The sequence below is a fragment of the Syngnathoides biaculeatus genome, chromosome 17 (assembly GCF_019802595.1).
Source record: "Syngnathoides biaculeatus isolate LvHL_M chromosome 17, ASM1980259v1, whole genome shotgun sequence".
NCBI classification, from domain to species: Eukaryota; Metazoa; Chordata; class Actinopteri; order Syngnathiformes; family Syngnathidae; genus Syngnathoides; species Syngnathoides biaculeatus.
In genome coordinates this window covers 7,616,683-7,631,141 of record NC_084656.1, presented here as the reverse complement: position 1 = coordinate 7,631,141, position 14,459 = coordinate 7,616,683, and the positions used below count along the sequence as shown (strand labels likewise).

Here is a 14,459-nt window from a genome sequence, read left to right as displayed (position 1 = left end):
ATGTTGTCGAGCTACACTCTCCCCTACCACTACTTTACAGTCAGTAACCTCCTTCAGATTACATCGTCTGCACAAAATATAATCTACCTGCGTGGTTCTACCTCCGCTCTTGTAGGTCACTATATGTTCCTCCCTCTTCTGGAAATAAGTGTTCACTACAGCCATCTCCATCCTTTTTGCAAAGTCCACCACCATCTGCCCTTCAAAGTTCCTTTCCTGGATGCCGTACTTACCTTCTTCATCGCCCCTGTTTCCTTTACCAATATGTCCATTACAATCTGCACCAATCACAACTCTCTCGCTGTCTGGGATGCTCAGAACTACTTCATCTAGTTCCTTCCAGAATTTCTCTTTCAACTCTAGGTCACATCCTACCTGTGGTGCATAGCCGCTAACCACATTATACATAACACCCTCAATTTCAAATTTTAGTCTCATCACTCGATCTGATACTCTTTTTACCTCCAAGACATTCTTAGCCAGCTCTTCCTTTAAAATAACCCCTACTCCATTTCTCTTCCCATCTACTCCGTGGTAGAATAATTTAAACCCTGCTCCCAAACTTCTAGCCTTACTACCTTTCCACCTGCTCTCTTGGATGCACAGAATATCAACCTTTCTCCTAATCATCATGTCAACCAACTCCTGTGCTTTTCCTGTCATAGTCCCAACATTCAAAGTCCCTACACTCAGTTGTAGGCTCTGTGCATTCCTCTTTTTCTTCTGACGCTGGATCCGGTTTCCTCCTCTTCTTTGTCTTCGACCCACAGTAGCTGAATTTCCACCGACGCCCTGTAGGTTAGCAGTGCCGGGGGCGGGCGTTGTTAACCCGGGCCACGACCGATCCGGTATGGGATTCTTTAGATGAACGCTCATATTTGTTTGGCACAGTTTTTACGCCGGATGCCCTTCCTGACGCAACCCTCTGCATTTATCCGGGCTTGGGACCGGCCTACAGATTGCACTGGTTTGTGCCCCCATAGGGCTGCATTAGCGTGAGGCTTGATATTAAAAGTAAAATGGTGAAATTCGGATGAAATATTTCAATGTTTAGGGGTTCCGCATCGCGATGGAAATCTCAACATTGCATCAGTTAAATTGACACATTAAAGCCTACATTTCTACTTGCATCAGTGGACTGCAAGCAATGAAATATTGATTTCATAAAAAAATAGCCAAAAGGAAAGATTAAAATATATTCGTAAATTATTCATTCATGAACATCCATCATTCAAAACATACATCCTGAAATGCACCTACAGAACGCTGCAATAGTAAAATATTACATTTTTCTCAGTTTGTCTACAGTCTACAAATGCAAATACCAATTTTCAATTTCGGTTTTCATTTTCTTCCGTTGGTTTGGTACAGCTTTCCTGTCATTTTCCACAACTTGCAAAATATATTTGTATTTTTTTTCTATTTTAGCGGATTTTAGAAATTCGGCAGCTAGTTTTACACCTCTCTCGGCCCTGTCGTTAGTCACCCTCAGGTTTCGGACGATAGATTGATGTTTTCGGTAGTTTTCCATTGACTGCCATTGTTCAGGATCTTCATGAAGAAAATCAGTGTCTATATAAAGTAATTCAAAGAATTTCCACGAATCGCATGAACACAAATCTTTCAACTTTGTATGTTCAGGGTCAAAACGGGGGAAAATTGGTTTCCCATAACCAGTCCCGTGCCGACTCTCGTTATGTGGTTCCTTTGGTAATGAGATCATTGTTTCCGCTATTTCACATTTCTCTGTCTTGTCGAGACTGTCACTGAAGAGACTGAGCGGAATCATTTCTGGCTATCCCAAGTACCAGTAGTGATTCATGAACCCCTTCTAAACGGCTTTAGCTATCACTGGATCAATATTCACAAATTTTGTCAAATTTTTAGCCATTTGTACATCATTGATCGGCGCTTCCGAGCTAATTGGACACATGAACCACCACGGCACATAAATGTGCATCACAAATGTCACAAATCTTGCTACTTTATCCATGACAGACTTTGATAAGAGTCTATCCTTCAAATTGGCGACAGCATTTCTTAAAAGAGTCATTTTGATCGCATACAAAAGTTTTGCCATCCAGCGAGCTTTGTGTGTCGCACTGGGTTTCTGAAAGTTGGATGTATTGTCCTCTCCTAGGTAAAGTAAAACCAAGTCGAGCAGTTCTCAGTAGTCGCCTTGCGGTAACGAGTTTACAGCAGCTGAGTTGGGGTCACCAGTGCCTATCTTGATGATTGTCAGAAGTTCAATTACATGATGTCGCTGCTCTAGCATAAAAGGATCCGAACTGCTGTCTCTCGTCAGCTCAGCCAGTTCGGAGTACCTGTCCCTGAATTTCGTAAACACTGACACGTCTTTGCTTTTCGATACTTCCACACCCAGAGCATCCTAAGGCTTTGTGAGTAAGATTTCACCCACATGTCTTCAACAGGCGCACCCTAACAGAGCTTTCCTGAGGTTTTCCTGGATGCAAATGCAGCCAGCAGTGAGATGTCCTGTATTAGCACTGGTGGAATCAAATACCATATCTGAAATATTGCCACTACAGTTCCATGTCTCCGCTAGATCGAGCGTAGCTTTAGAAAGAAAATCTCCAGCTCTTTCCGAAGACTTTACAGGAAGGGCAGGAACACCGAGCAATTTGATCCCACCCACGCCCGAAATCAACACAGGAAGACGATCATCCTTTGCGTATTTATCAGGTAACGTCTCTGTTAGTTTGCCATCCCAGTGAATTGCTGCTGGTCGGCGAGGAACCCAGTCCGTCTGGATTCTCTCAGCAATGTTGGCAGCCGCGTCCTTCCGGTACCGGTAGGACTGCACCGGGTTCAAGTTTACTGCAGATGTAGTGCCATCACATGAGCTGTTGAGAGATTCTACGGTTGCCGCTACCGCAATAGGAGAAATATTGTTCCTCATTGCCGTTGAAACTAATTTTGGTGATTTCAGTACATCAAATGGGACGTGTATATCTGAGCCATTCTTCTTCAGTCTTCTATGGTGAAGTCTAGTCGATGTTGTTGGAGCGAATTCGTCTGAATCATCTGTTTCGGATGACTGGTCCGGGTCTTCGACCAGTTCCTTATTCACTTCTGTCTCAAGCTGTTGTTGCCGTTCTCTCGCAATGCGCATGGTGTTTTGTTTGATTTGACTTTCTTCTCGGTTGTGGCCAAGTTTGAATCAATGCCTCCCATCACGTTCATCCTGGTCTCCATCATGTTTTTCAGGAACAGGCGGTCTTCTTCATTCGAAATATGATCGAAGACATCATGAGGCCAGAATGAAAACGTCTCCTCCAACCCGGATTTGAAATCTTCGATGTGTTTAAGCAGTCTTCCTGATAATAGTCGATCTTTCGGAATTTTCATCAGCTCTTGCATATCAGCGTATAACGATTCAACCTTCTCCGACATCTTGATTTCCGCAACTGTTGGTATCGTCGCTTTCTGGTTAAAAAAAATCACGACTTCCTGAACGACAGATTTTGCGGCTTCCCTGATAGGCTTGGCGACGTCTTGTCTTTGGAATTCCTCTTTTGCAGCAATGAATGTCAGAAGAATCTGTTTTCTGGAAGGAAGTTTGGCTCCTTTGATGGCTTTATCATCCGCGGTTGGAACGATCCCAAGCAAAAAATACCGCGGGTCTTTCTGTTTCGCAGCAGCCATGTTGACAGTTCAAATGACTGTGCGTTAACTGAGAGGTAAACACCAACTAGGGCTGAGAGGTCAACCTGCTCAAGGATTTCATGAGTGCTTCTGAACGTTCCAGAGAATGTCATGACGTTTTCGACGATAGCTTAGAATTTTTTTTCCGGAAAATGGCCACATTGCTGATAGACTATTCTTTACCAAAATCCGACTAATTTTGAAAAATTCGATCTCCATGAGGAACCCCTAAACATGATTCGATTTCGTTCAAATTTGAAACGCAGCTCTTACATGATGAACCTCACCTCCAGAAAAAAGTTTGATTTTGAAAGATGTCGGGGGACCAGATTCACCGTGGGGGCGTGTCCTACAGTCGGGGCCACACTGTGTTTTCAATGGGGAATGTCCGGGGTGACGTCACGGACAGTAAATGCAGCCAATATGGCGACCACTTGGATGCTGAAAGAGACTTCCGCAACTTTGAGCATGGATGACGTGCTCTCCGCACATATTTATTTTTTTCATGTACACATTGAAGTAAATAATCTTGTATTTTTCATTTCAATATCTATTTTAGAATGTTTATAGGGATTACACTAGATATTTAAACACTGTTGGGGGGTATGAAAAATAACTTGATGTATTACAATAAGGGTGTATAGAAATAAACTAGCGGATTAACAGAGTATAATGACACACAAAACCCATACCTTTTGCAGCACTTTGCACTTCAATATTATGTTTGTCTGTGCGTGTGTGCGCGCGTGCGTATCCAACCGTGGCTGCTCGTCACTGCATGGCCATCTGCCACCACTTTGATAAGCTTCTGTAACCAGCGACCTTTGTCAGATACATGACTCTGCGTTTGTGTATGTTTGTGTCCAACTGCTCCTTTAACCGCTTCTTCTAAGTCTATTTTTGGTTTTCTCTAGCTGCATTTTTATTTATAAAAACAATGCTCGCAGTAGTCTCTGCATTAAAAACAAACTGTGTATATATATATATATATATATATAAACTACATGTGGAAAAAGCAAACACAAAGATGATTTATGAAAACAGGAAAAAAACCAACATCCACTAATTTCTAACTAGTAGTGAAGTAATATTTATGGAAATAGCATGAATAATTATAATAAGAATAATAAGAATTGATGGATATCAGCTCTCGGATGTTTCATGGTATAACTGTGTGGGAGACAGGTCTCTTAACGTACCTGGCATTTTCCAGTGCGAACATCGTAGAGAGCCACTGAACCTTGACGAGCTCCAACAGCAATTCGATGACTGCGGTCGCAGTAACTCACCATGTAGAACCTGAAATGTTCCCAATAATCGAACATTAACACCCTGAACATGACAATGAAACAAATAGCAGCACTTACTTGCAAATAGCAGGAAAACACTCTTGTAGGCCCTTCTTCTTCACCAGAGAACCTTCAATACAGTACATGATTATATCCATCACCTGGGAATGAGAGGATAATGTAAGGTGGTGAGGAAGTGTTCCGAGTTATGTGCATTTCTATAACCAAGAGAACAAAAAAATCTATTCATCTTGTGATAAATATCACTGTTTACAAATGAAATGGCTTAATATGATTACCTCAACAAGTAAGTCTACAACATCTCCAGGCATCTTCTCGATCAGGATATCAATCACTCTCAATATTTCAGTCTTGGCTCGAGCCAAAGTGGTGGTGTGAACATTCTGCTGTGATTGAGAGTTAGCCTGGGCTGCATTGTACCGGTGGACCTGCAATAATAAAAAAATAACTTTTATTTTAACAAAACAAATAATGCCATTGCACAAAGAGAAGCCATTTCTAGAATAACATTTGTTACAAGATAATTCCAATACTTATATTTTATGAACATTTCTTCAGGCATTTTGGTTTCATTTGGATCACCTCTCTTGCAATGGTGGTGATGAAAGCAGGCGGCCGGGCAGTTGCGATAAGAGAGAGGGCGTGTCGGGCTGAGCGAGCCGAATCTGCTGGTGGGTTAAGCGGCAAACCCATGGTAACACTACACATGGAAAAAGTGGAAGAGAGGTTTTGAATGCAAATTTAATTTGGGACAGTCTGGTGAAGAGTGTGAAGATGAAAAGTAATATAAATTCTCATCTTTTTGGAATTCAACAGGATTAAAAGTGACATGGACATGCACTTTGATTACTATTATATACTGCATTTAACTATAGCAGCAGGTCCACATTACCGGCGATGGGCAGAATCTTTACATCTCCAAACCATAATAACAATAGCCAATATTATTGCATCATCTGTGGTAAGCCATTTCACACACTTCAGACAAATCAATTTGTGAAAAAATATTAAATTGATCAAAGGAGATTTTTGCCTGAAAGGGAGTCTATATTTGTAAAATTAATTGATAATTTCAGAATGTTTTTATGAGGTGGTTTATTACATGGACACTCTTACAGCAGGACTGTACATTTGAGAGCAGGAGACAAATATATGAAGAAGAGATTAGTGGGTAGTTTATAATGTCAAGGTTGAGTCAATGGAAGCCATTCACCACACAATGGCATAATAGACTCCCACAATGCAATGGGAATTAGACACACAAAACACACATACACTAACAGCTGGCCACTCACATCTCCAAGTATATAAGTGTGACAAGGATTAAAAAAAAAAAAAAAGGTGAGGGATTGCGAACAAGGCCACCTTGTTAACAAATGAGGTTGGGAGGAAAAAGAGAGAAACTCGATTCCTCTCCTCTGATTACAGAACGCAATATATGAGCAATAAATCAGCAACGCTGAAATGTTTCATTTCATTTATAGTGTCGGCTGTAATTGGAAACAGTCACAATGTTGATATAAGGCAGCAGTGCAAGGAGCTAATTGTAATGAAAACCAATGAGGTTAATGACCAACATTAAGTACATGTAATGAAATAATCTGAATTGTCATTATCATTTGCTATCACACACACATGCACGCAGATGCGCACACACACAGATGTCATCACTCACGCTGCACTCACTGAAAGAATAATATATGTATTTTATACACTTTGTCTTGAATATTAATCCAACTGACAACAATTTAAGACTTTTTTTCGGGCAGATGTACTTACATAATTGTATCATAAAAAAATGTCTTGGAAGGTCAGAACAAAACAATACAAGTTAAAGCCTTTACAAATTCAAAACAATACGTAAACTGAAAGCTAAACAGTGCTCTTTACAGGGCCTGAAATAAGTATTTGTTTTCTCAAACATATTTCCAAAGGTGCTATTAACGTGGAAATTTCACCAGAGGTAGGAAAAAACTCGAATAATCCATACATGCAAAACAAGTAGAACTAATAAGATCAGTTATTAAATTGTGTCTTCTTTTTTTCCTTTCGGCTTGTCCTGTTAGGGGTCGCCACAGCGTGTCATCTTTTTCCATTTAAGCCTATCTCGTGCATCCTCCTCTCTAACACCCACTGTCCTCATGTGTTCCATCACAACATCCATCAACCTTTTCTTTGGTCTTCCTCTTGCTCTTTTGCCTGGCAGCTCCATCCTCAACACCCTTCTATCAATATACTCACTCTCTCACCTCTGGACATGTCCAACCTTGAAGTCTGCTCTCTCGAACCTTGTCTCCAAAACATCCACCTTTGGCTGATGAGCTCATTTCTAATCCTATCCAACCAGCTCACTCCTAGCGAGAACCTCAACATCTTCATTTATGCCACCTCCAGTTCTGCTTCCTGTGGTCTCTTCATTGCCACCGTCCCTAATCCGTACATCATGACCGGCCTCACCCCTGTTTTATAAACTTTGCCCTTCATCTTAACAGAGACTCTTCTGTCACATAACACACCAGACACCTTCCGGCAGCCGTCCCAACCTGACTGGATCTGTTTCTTCACTTCCTTACCACACTCACCATTACTCTGGATTGTTGACCCTTAGTATTTAAAGTCGTTCACCCTCGCTATCTCTTCTCCCTGGCGCCTCACTCTTCACCCCTCTCATTCACATACATATATTCTGTTTTACTTTGGCTAGTCTTCATTCCTCTCCTTTCTAGTGGATGGTTCCATCTTTCTAATTCTTCCTCCACCTGATCCCTGCTTTCATTGTATATTACAATATCATCTGCAAACATCATGGTCCAAGGGGATTCCAGTCTAACCTCATCTGTCAGCCTATCAATTACCACAGCAAACGGGAAAGGGCTTAGAGCTGATCCCTGATGCAGTCCCACCTCTACCTTAAAATTAAGTAATAGTGTGAAAACATATTGAACCCAGCAACTGATATTTATTAAATAAGACAACCAGTTTAATAAATATTTTGTAACCAAACATTTCAAAGTAATCCAACGCCATGTCAGTTTCAGAGCAAAAGATAAACACTGTACGAGACAAGTTCGGAATTTTCTTTTATTTCATGGGCTCTACAGCTAGATGTGCTAAGGTACTCTTTTTTTTTTTTTTTTTTGCTTGAAGTCACTTACTTTTCAAGTGTTGGAACAGACATTATTAAATTAACTTAAAGTGAATAACATTTACTATTTGGTGGCATAACCCTTACTTGCAATAAATCCATTAAGTATGTGACTCATTGACTTCAACAGACTTTCATTCTTCATTTGAAATTCTTCCAGACCTTCACTGCAGCCTCTTCCAGTTCTTGATTGTATCTGGCTTTTCTATCTTCAATCCCCTCTTTAGGAGGTAAAACGCATGCTCAATTCGGTTAAGGTCTGTTGTCCACTTTTTCCCCTTGATGAAGTGTGATGAGATTATATTTTGGGTCAGTGTCTTCAGAATCAGAATCAGCTTTATTGGCCAAGTGTGTAAAAACACACTGGGATTTTTTTCTCCAGCAGTCAGTCCTGCCCTGGTATGACATTGAGAACAAAGAACGATATGTCCATCATGCGTCACAGATGAGCTTGCATGTTTTGGATCAGAGGAGATCCTTTCTTTCTCCATACTTTGGCCTTTCCACCACTTTTGTGACACTAAACATTTGTATCATCAGTTCATAAAACCTTGTTATAAAATATTTTTGGTGTATCTGTGCACTTTTCAGGACATTAAAAATTGTTGTATTGGCTATGTCCATTGTGCAAACGGTCTGGGAGATATTCCCTTATCTCAGGTTCAAAATGTTTTGCTTTTCTCCAATACAGGTCTCTGGTTTTCATGTTTGCTTAACAGCAAATGCAGTTTTCTCAGGTGAAACCCAAAGCCAAAAACAAGCACTATCTAATGTTTAAGCAATTAAATGGCAACACCTGAGCACCTAGAAACACCGATCAATCACATTTTCAATCCTTTTGTTTACTTGAAAAGTGGGTGGGTTCAAATTAAAGAGGCTCTGTCCTGAGGTAACATCTAGATGTAAAAACCATGAAATAAAAACTGGAATTCTGAACTTTTCGTCTGAGGTTCATATTTTGAACACAAACGTATGCTACCACAATTTCAAATATTTAAGAACACTTTTATGCCAAAGAGTAAATTCCAAATGTGAGCTTATCCTATTTCTATGTGCTTTCGTTTCACTTCAAATTGGTGTGCGGTGTGTTCCAAAAATATTACACAAATGTCGTTTTTTTTTTCTAAAGGGCCTTTTTAGAAATATCAACAGAGCAGGTAAAGCGCCAGTGTGTAGAGTGCTGGCCAGGTATTGAAAATGTACAAAATGAGTGCAAGTCTTCCACAACAAGGGCTTTATCTGCATACTGGAAAAAGGATTATCACGGACACTCACACAAGGAGCTCTGTAAGGAGTGTATTGATGGGTAGTAGTGTGCAACAGGGACAAAGAGCCTCACTGCGATTCAGCTGCATGGAAATACACGGTTCTGTGCGCATGTGCACTTTCTTACAACCGCTTCCACATTCAACTCCTTATATGATGCTCCTTCCTTTCCCTAGTTCAAACTATAGGAATAGCAAGAGAAATCAAAAAGGTACAACCTGCCTTCAAAAGGAGTTGCAAATGGGCACAGTATTCTAACTATTCACACTACATTTTGTGTAACCTCAGTAATAATGCACAGCAAAGTGCTGTAGTCTGCATACAAGATGTATATTTCTACCTAACAACATTTTGACAAAATGAGAAGTGAAACGTGCCTGAGTTTTCATTACTGAACAAATTATTTTGACTCCTTACACTATATTATGGCAGCCTGTGCCTAGAAGGTCTCCCTAACATTGAAAGGAGTTTGTAATAGCTCCTGTGATTCTTTGGATCACCATCCTCCCTCTAAATCGGCTTCTGGTGTGAGTGAAAGGTTGTTTTTCCCCATGTGCCATGTGATAGATGTCAGGAAATTCATAGATGGACGGCAGCGATCTCAAAGAATCGTCCGCAGTTTGTATATCAAACTTTCAGAAAAAAACAATTATTTGAGGAAAACAATTCTAACCACGTGTGTATATATATATATATTTGCTATATTCCCGGCATTTAAAGTTGACCCTACTTGGAAATGCAAGTAATTTGTGTTTATTATGCTTCTGGGCGCACAAACAAACAAACAAACAACAAACAAACAAACAAACAAACACGCACGCACGCACGCACGCACGCACGCACGCACGCACGCACACACACACACACACACACACACACACACCACACACACACACACACACACACAACAGATATATCCATACTCATTAAACCAGACTAGGGGATCTTGAGTTTCAGCTTTAACAAAATCAGTTCTTGGAGACGAAAGACGTTTCTAGCCCTCACTTATTTCATGTATGATGCACCATACACAAGATGAGGCTTTGTAAAATGGATTCCTTTCAAATAGAAAAATTTAATTAATTTATTACTTAATTTTGCCTTTCATTTATTAATTAATTTGTTAATAAATTTTGTCTTTGTAAAATGTAAGGCTTGTGTTCTTGTTGTTGATGTTGAAATGACCACCCTGCATACCAAACAACCGTTCACTGGTTTTGTAGCAAAATAGCTTGTTAGGACTATTTTTCACCATTTAATGAGCCAATCTATGGGGGGAGACTCGGAACTGTTTTTTGCCCACCTCAATATTGAGTTTTCTAGCCTTCCCTTTCCAAACCTTTACAGTCCAAAAAGGACACTGTGCTGTATTTTGGACTCTTAGATGTGGACAGGGAAATCCTATTCATTAAGTTATCCTGCTAAGAGTCATGGCTGAGGTTGAGTGTAGATGACTTTGGGTCATAGCCAAGGGAAAGGCTGCTAGTCAATAGATAGTTTTCGACTGACGTCACACACCTTCCGGTTTAGAGAACGGGCGCCATTTTGGATGAGTGAATTCAAGTCAACAAACCGTAACCAAGCAGAAATCAGTTCAGAAAGGCGTATGAATAGGGGTGGACTGCTATCTTATCAGTTGCTTAAATGAAAGCGGGCATTGTAAAGTGTCTTTCTTTCGACTGCCAGCTGTGATCAAGAACCAGTACGAGAATTATCAACCTTCTTCTTTTCCTTTTGGCTTGTCCCGTTAGGGGTCGCCAAAGCGTGTCATCTTTTTCCATCTAAGCCTATCTCGTGCATCTTCCTCTCTCAGACCCACAGTCCTCATGTCCTCCCTCACCACATCCATCAATCTTTTCTTTGGTTTTCCTCTCGCTCTTTTGCCTGGCACCTCCATCCTCAGCACCCTTCTACCAATATACTCACATTCTTGCCTCTGGACATGTCCAAACCATCGAAGTCTGCTCTCTCTGAACTTGTCTCCATAACGTCCAACTTTGGCTGTCCCTCTAATGAGCTCATTTGTAATCCTATCCAACCTTCTCACTCCTAGCGAGAACCTCAACATCTTCATTTCTACCTCCAGTTCTGCTTCCTGATGTTTCTTCAGTGCCACAGTCTCCAACCCATACATCATGGCCGGCCTCACCACTGTTTTATAAACTTTGCCCTTCATCCTAGCAGAGACTCTTCTGTCACATAGAACACCAGACACCTTCCGCCAACTGTTCCACCCTGCTTGGACTCGTTTCTTCACTTCCTTACCACACTCACCATTGCTCTGTATTGTTTACCCCAAGTATTTGAAGTCGTCCACCGTCGCTATTTCTTCTCCTTGGAGCTTCACTCATTCCCCTCTGCCCCTCTCATTTATGCACATATATTCTCTTTTACTTGGGCTTATCTTCATACCTCTCCTTTCCAGTGCATGCATTGATCTAATTGTTCCTCTGCCTACTTCCTGCTTTCACATTATCATCTTTAAACATCATGGTACAATGGGATTACAGTCTAACATCATCTGTCAGCCTATCCATTACTACAGCAAATAGGAAGGGGCTCAGAGCGGATCCCTAATGCAGTCCCACCTCCACCTTAAATTCTCCTGACACACAGTTATCAACCAAACGGCAACAACTGTGGCTGTCTCGTATCAGCAGAGCTGATCCAACAGCCAAATTCCCGAAGCATTTTGTTCTTGGTAGGTATTGGATACCTTTTAGAATTTAACACCTACTTAGTAATAACTAGGAGAAGTATTCTTTAGGGCAAAGGGCCGACATGATACTTGTGTGTGAGTGCAATGCATGTCTCTCAAAATCTATGTTTTCTGTCACCCCTCGAAAGCAACTAAAACTGAACTGAATTCCCCAACCCCAGTACGCTATAATGAATCCATCTTAATCTTTATTTCAGTTTCACATCGTCGATTTGCACTTGCTTTTCTCACCCCCCCCCAAAGTGATCATTATGTGCACGTTTGCAAAAATGAAAATAATAATCTATACCTCTTTCGGTGGTATAATCAACATAATTTAACACAATGCTGACTGTAATCACATAAATGAATACTTTACACAGCATTCACTCAGAAATTAAGTAGCCTCACCCTACATATTTAAATTGCATTGTGGGTATACTACCCTTAACAGTGTGGAGACACAGGTTGCTTACAATGGATACCGCCGCATGACGAACCCAGCCATTGATGAATTGGTTGTAGACCTCCAGACCTTTGTAATTCTTTAGTTGGTCCATGGTATAAGCGCTTGTTGGGAAGAGGAGATAGTTGACGATGTCTGGATAGATTACCGACGCCAACAGTTCTAAATTCTTGCTCCATTTGTGTTTCTCCAAGGCATATGGGTCGATATTGTCGATCGAAGCACACTTCTTGTCGTAATGGTTTCTTGAAACAGCATCTAATGAGCCCCGATAACTTTCCAAACTCTTTTTTCGTCATTATGCGTCACTTTTAACAGTCGTACGAACATTTGTGTAATTTCAGTCTATGCAAAAGCGATAGAGTGAACGGCGCGTCAGTAGTAAACCCATCCAACATGGCCGCGTGCCCGGATGAGGTCATGTGGTCGAACACTATCTATCAGAGGGCAGATACAACCATCCACACTTCACACCAATAGGAAATTTGAAACTTTTCAGTAAATCTAACATGCATGTTTTTGGAATGTGTAAGGAAACCAAAGAACCATAATTTCTTGTGTATAATACACTCTCAAGTAAAACGTGCTCCCCCAAAGTTTGCTCCAACAGTCAGAATTTTTTTTTTTTTATTTGCAAACCCATGACTATGCATTGATATGTTTATATGCAATAAATGCTGGCAATGATCCCCTCTTAATTTGATTTTCAATATCATTAATCCTAAATTGTGCCTGTATTACTGTGGCACACCCAACGGTTCTTCTAAGACTGCAGCTTTAAAGAGGTATTTTTCGCCACCCATGTGACCATCGGCACAACAAGCATAAAGCTGCATTGTTAAAAATAAACATTGTGCATCACAGTAATACATACATTAGTGAAGAACTAGTAAACCTCACTATTTATAATGCGGCATTGTCAAAACTATCCGCTCAGGTGTATCACATCCTCAATACTTAAACACAATGAAGGAGATGATTTATAACATTTAAAGTGTTAACCTAAATGGAATCTCAATTCATAAATAAGATTTTATAAATTATAAGATTTTAAACTAATTTATGCCTTTTATAGAAAATCTACCCATGTATCCGATTTCACTGTTAAAGAACTTTCTTTTACTATACCCATGTACTGTAGAAAGCACACTATTGTCTTCTGAAGATTTTTTTTTGTTAAAAAAAAAAAAATTGAAGTACAGTACTTCAAGGAACCTGCTTTAGTTTAACCATGAACTGATTGCTCGTCAAATAGATCTCCTCTCCACAACTCTCTCACTTGACACTACAAAAATCCAGAATTATACTTTGTAGAAACTGACAACAGCTGTGTTGACGCTTTTGCACAACACTGACAGAGGAATGCCAGCTTCAGAAAATTTCTCCAACATAAATCCATGCATTGTGGATTGGTTTAGGAAGTGGTCATTTAACTAAGACAGATGAACACAGAAAATGGCTGAAATGTCAGTGCAATGCAGACATTGCAACATCACTATAATGTCCTGCAATCAGATTAAGGTCTAGATCGCATGTTTTGTTCTCAGCTCTATGTTGGTCAAGTGTTGCTTTGTGCTTGTGGGAAGGTTGTCACTATACTGTACAACACCATATAGTACGATCTTTATAAGGCATCCATGTGAAATTCAGTTGAAGTAATTAACAAAACACTTTGATAAAGGTCATGAAAAAGTATCAAAGGCGATGTGTGTAAAAAAAACAAAATGAATCACAAGGTTTGAGAGCATCAATTTCAATTCTCAAAAATTTGTGAGGACAACATCTGCTAAAGTCATTAGTTGTTTTAAACAAGCTCTTGTGTGTGTTTTAAAATCTATACCAGTAATTTGGAATTGGAAGTGTGTAAGCTCAGGGCCAAACAATGTTAAAATAAGTATTCAGAAACAT

General features: G+C 40.2%; 1 protein-coding gene across 3 annotated transcripts in view; it reads right to left on the bottom strand.

Moving 5' to 3' along the window:
- Positions 1–14,459, bottom strand: part of LOC133515256 (WD repeat-containing protein 7) — a 159,759-nt gene that overhangs the window by 61,146 nt on the left and 84,154 nt on the right. For all 3 annotated transcript variants that reach the window (XM_061847621.1, XM_061847620.1, XM_061847622.1), the window contains exons 25-28: positions 5,559–5,676; positions 5,255–5,404; positions 5,034–5,116; positions 4,866–4,965 (exon numbers count right to left, since the gene is read on the bottom strand). In XM_061847621.1, the coding sequence (XP_061703605.1) occupies positions 4,866–4,965; positions 5,034–5,116; positions 5,255–5,404; positions 5,559–5,676 (451 nt within the window). The remainder of the gene's footprint in view (positions 1–4,865; positions 4,966–5,033; positions 5,117–5,254; positions 5,405–5,558; positions 5,677–14,459) is intronic.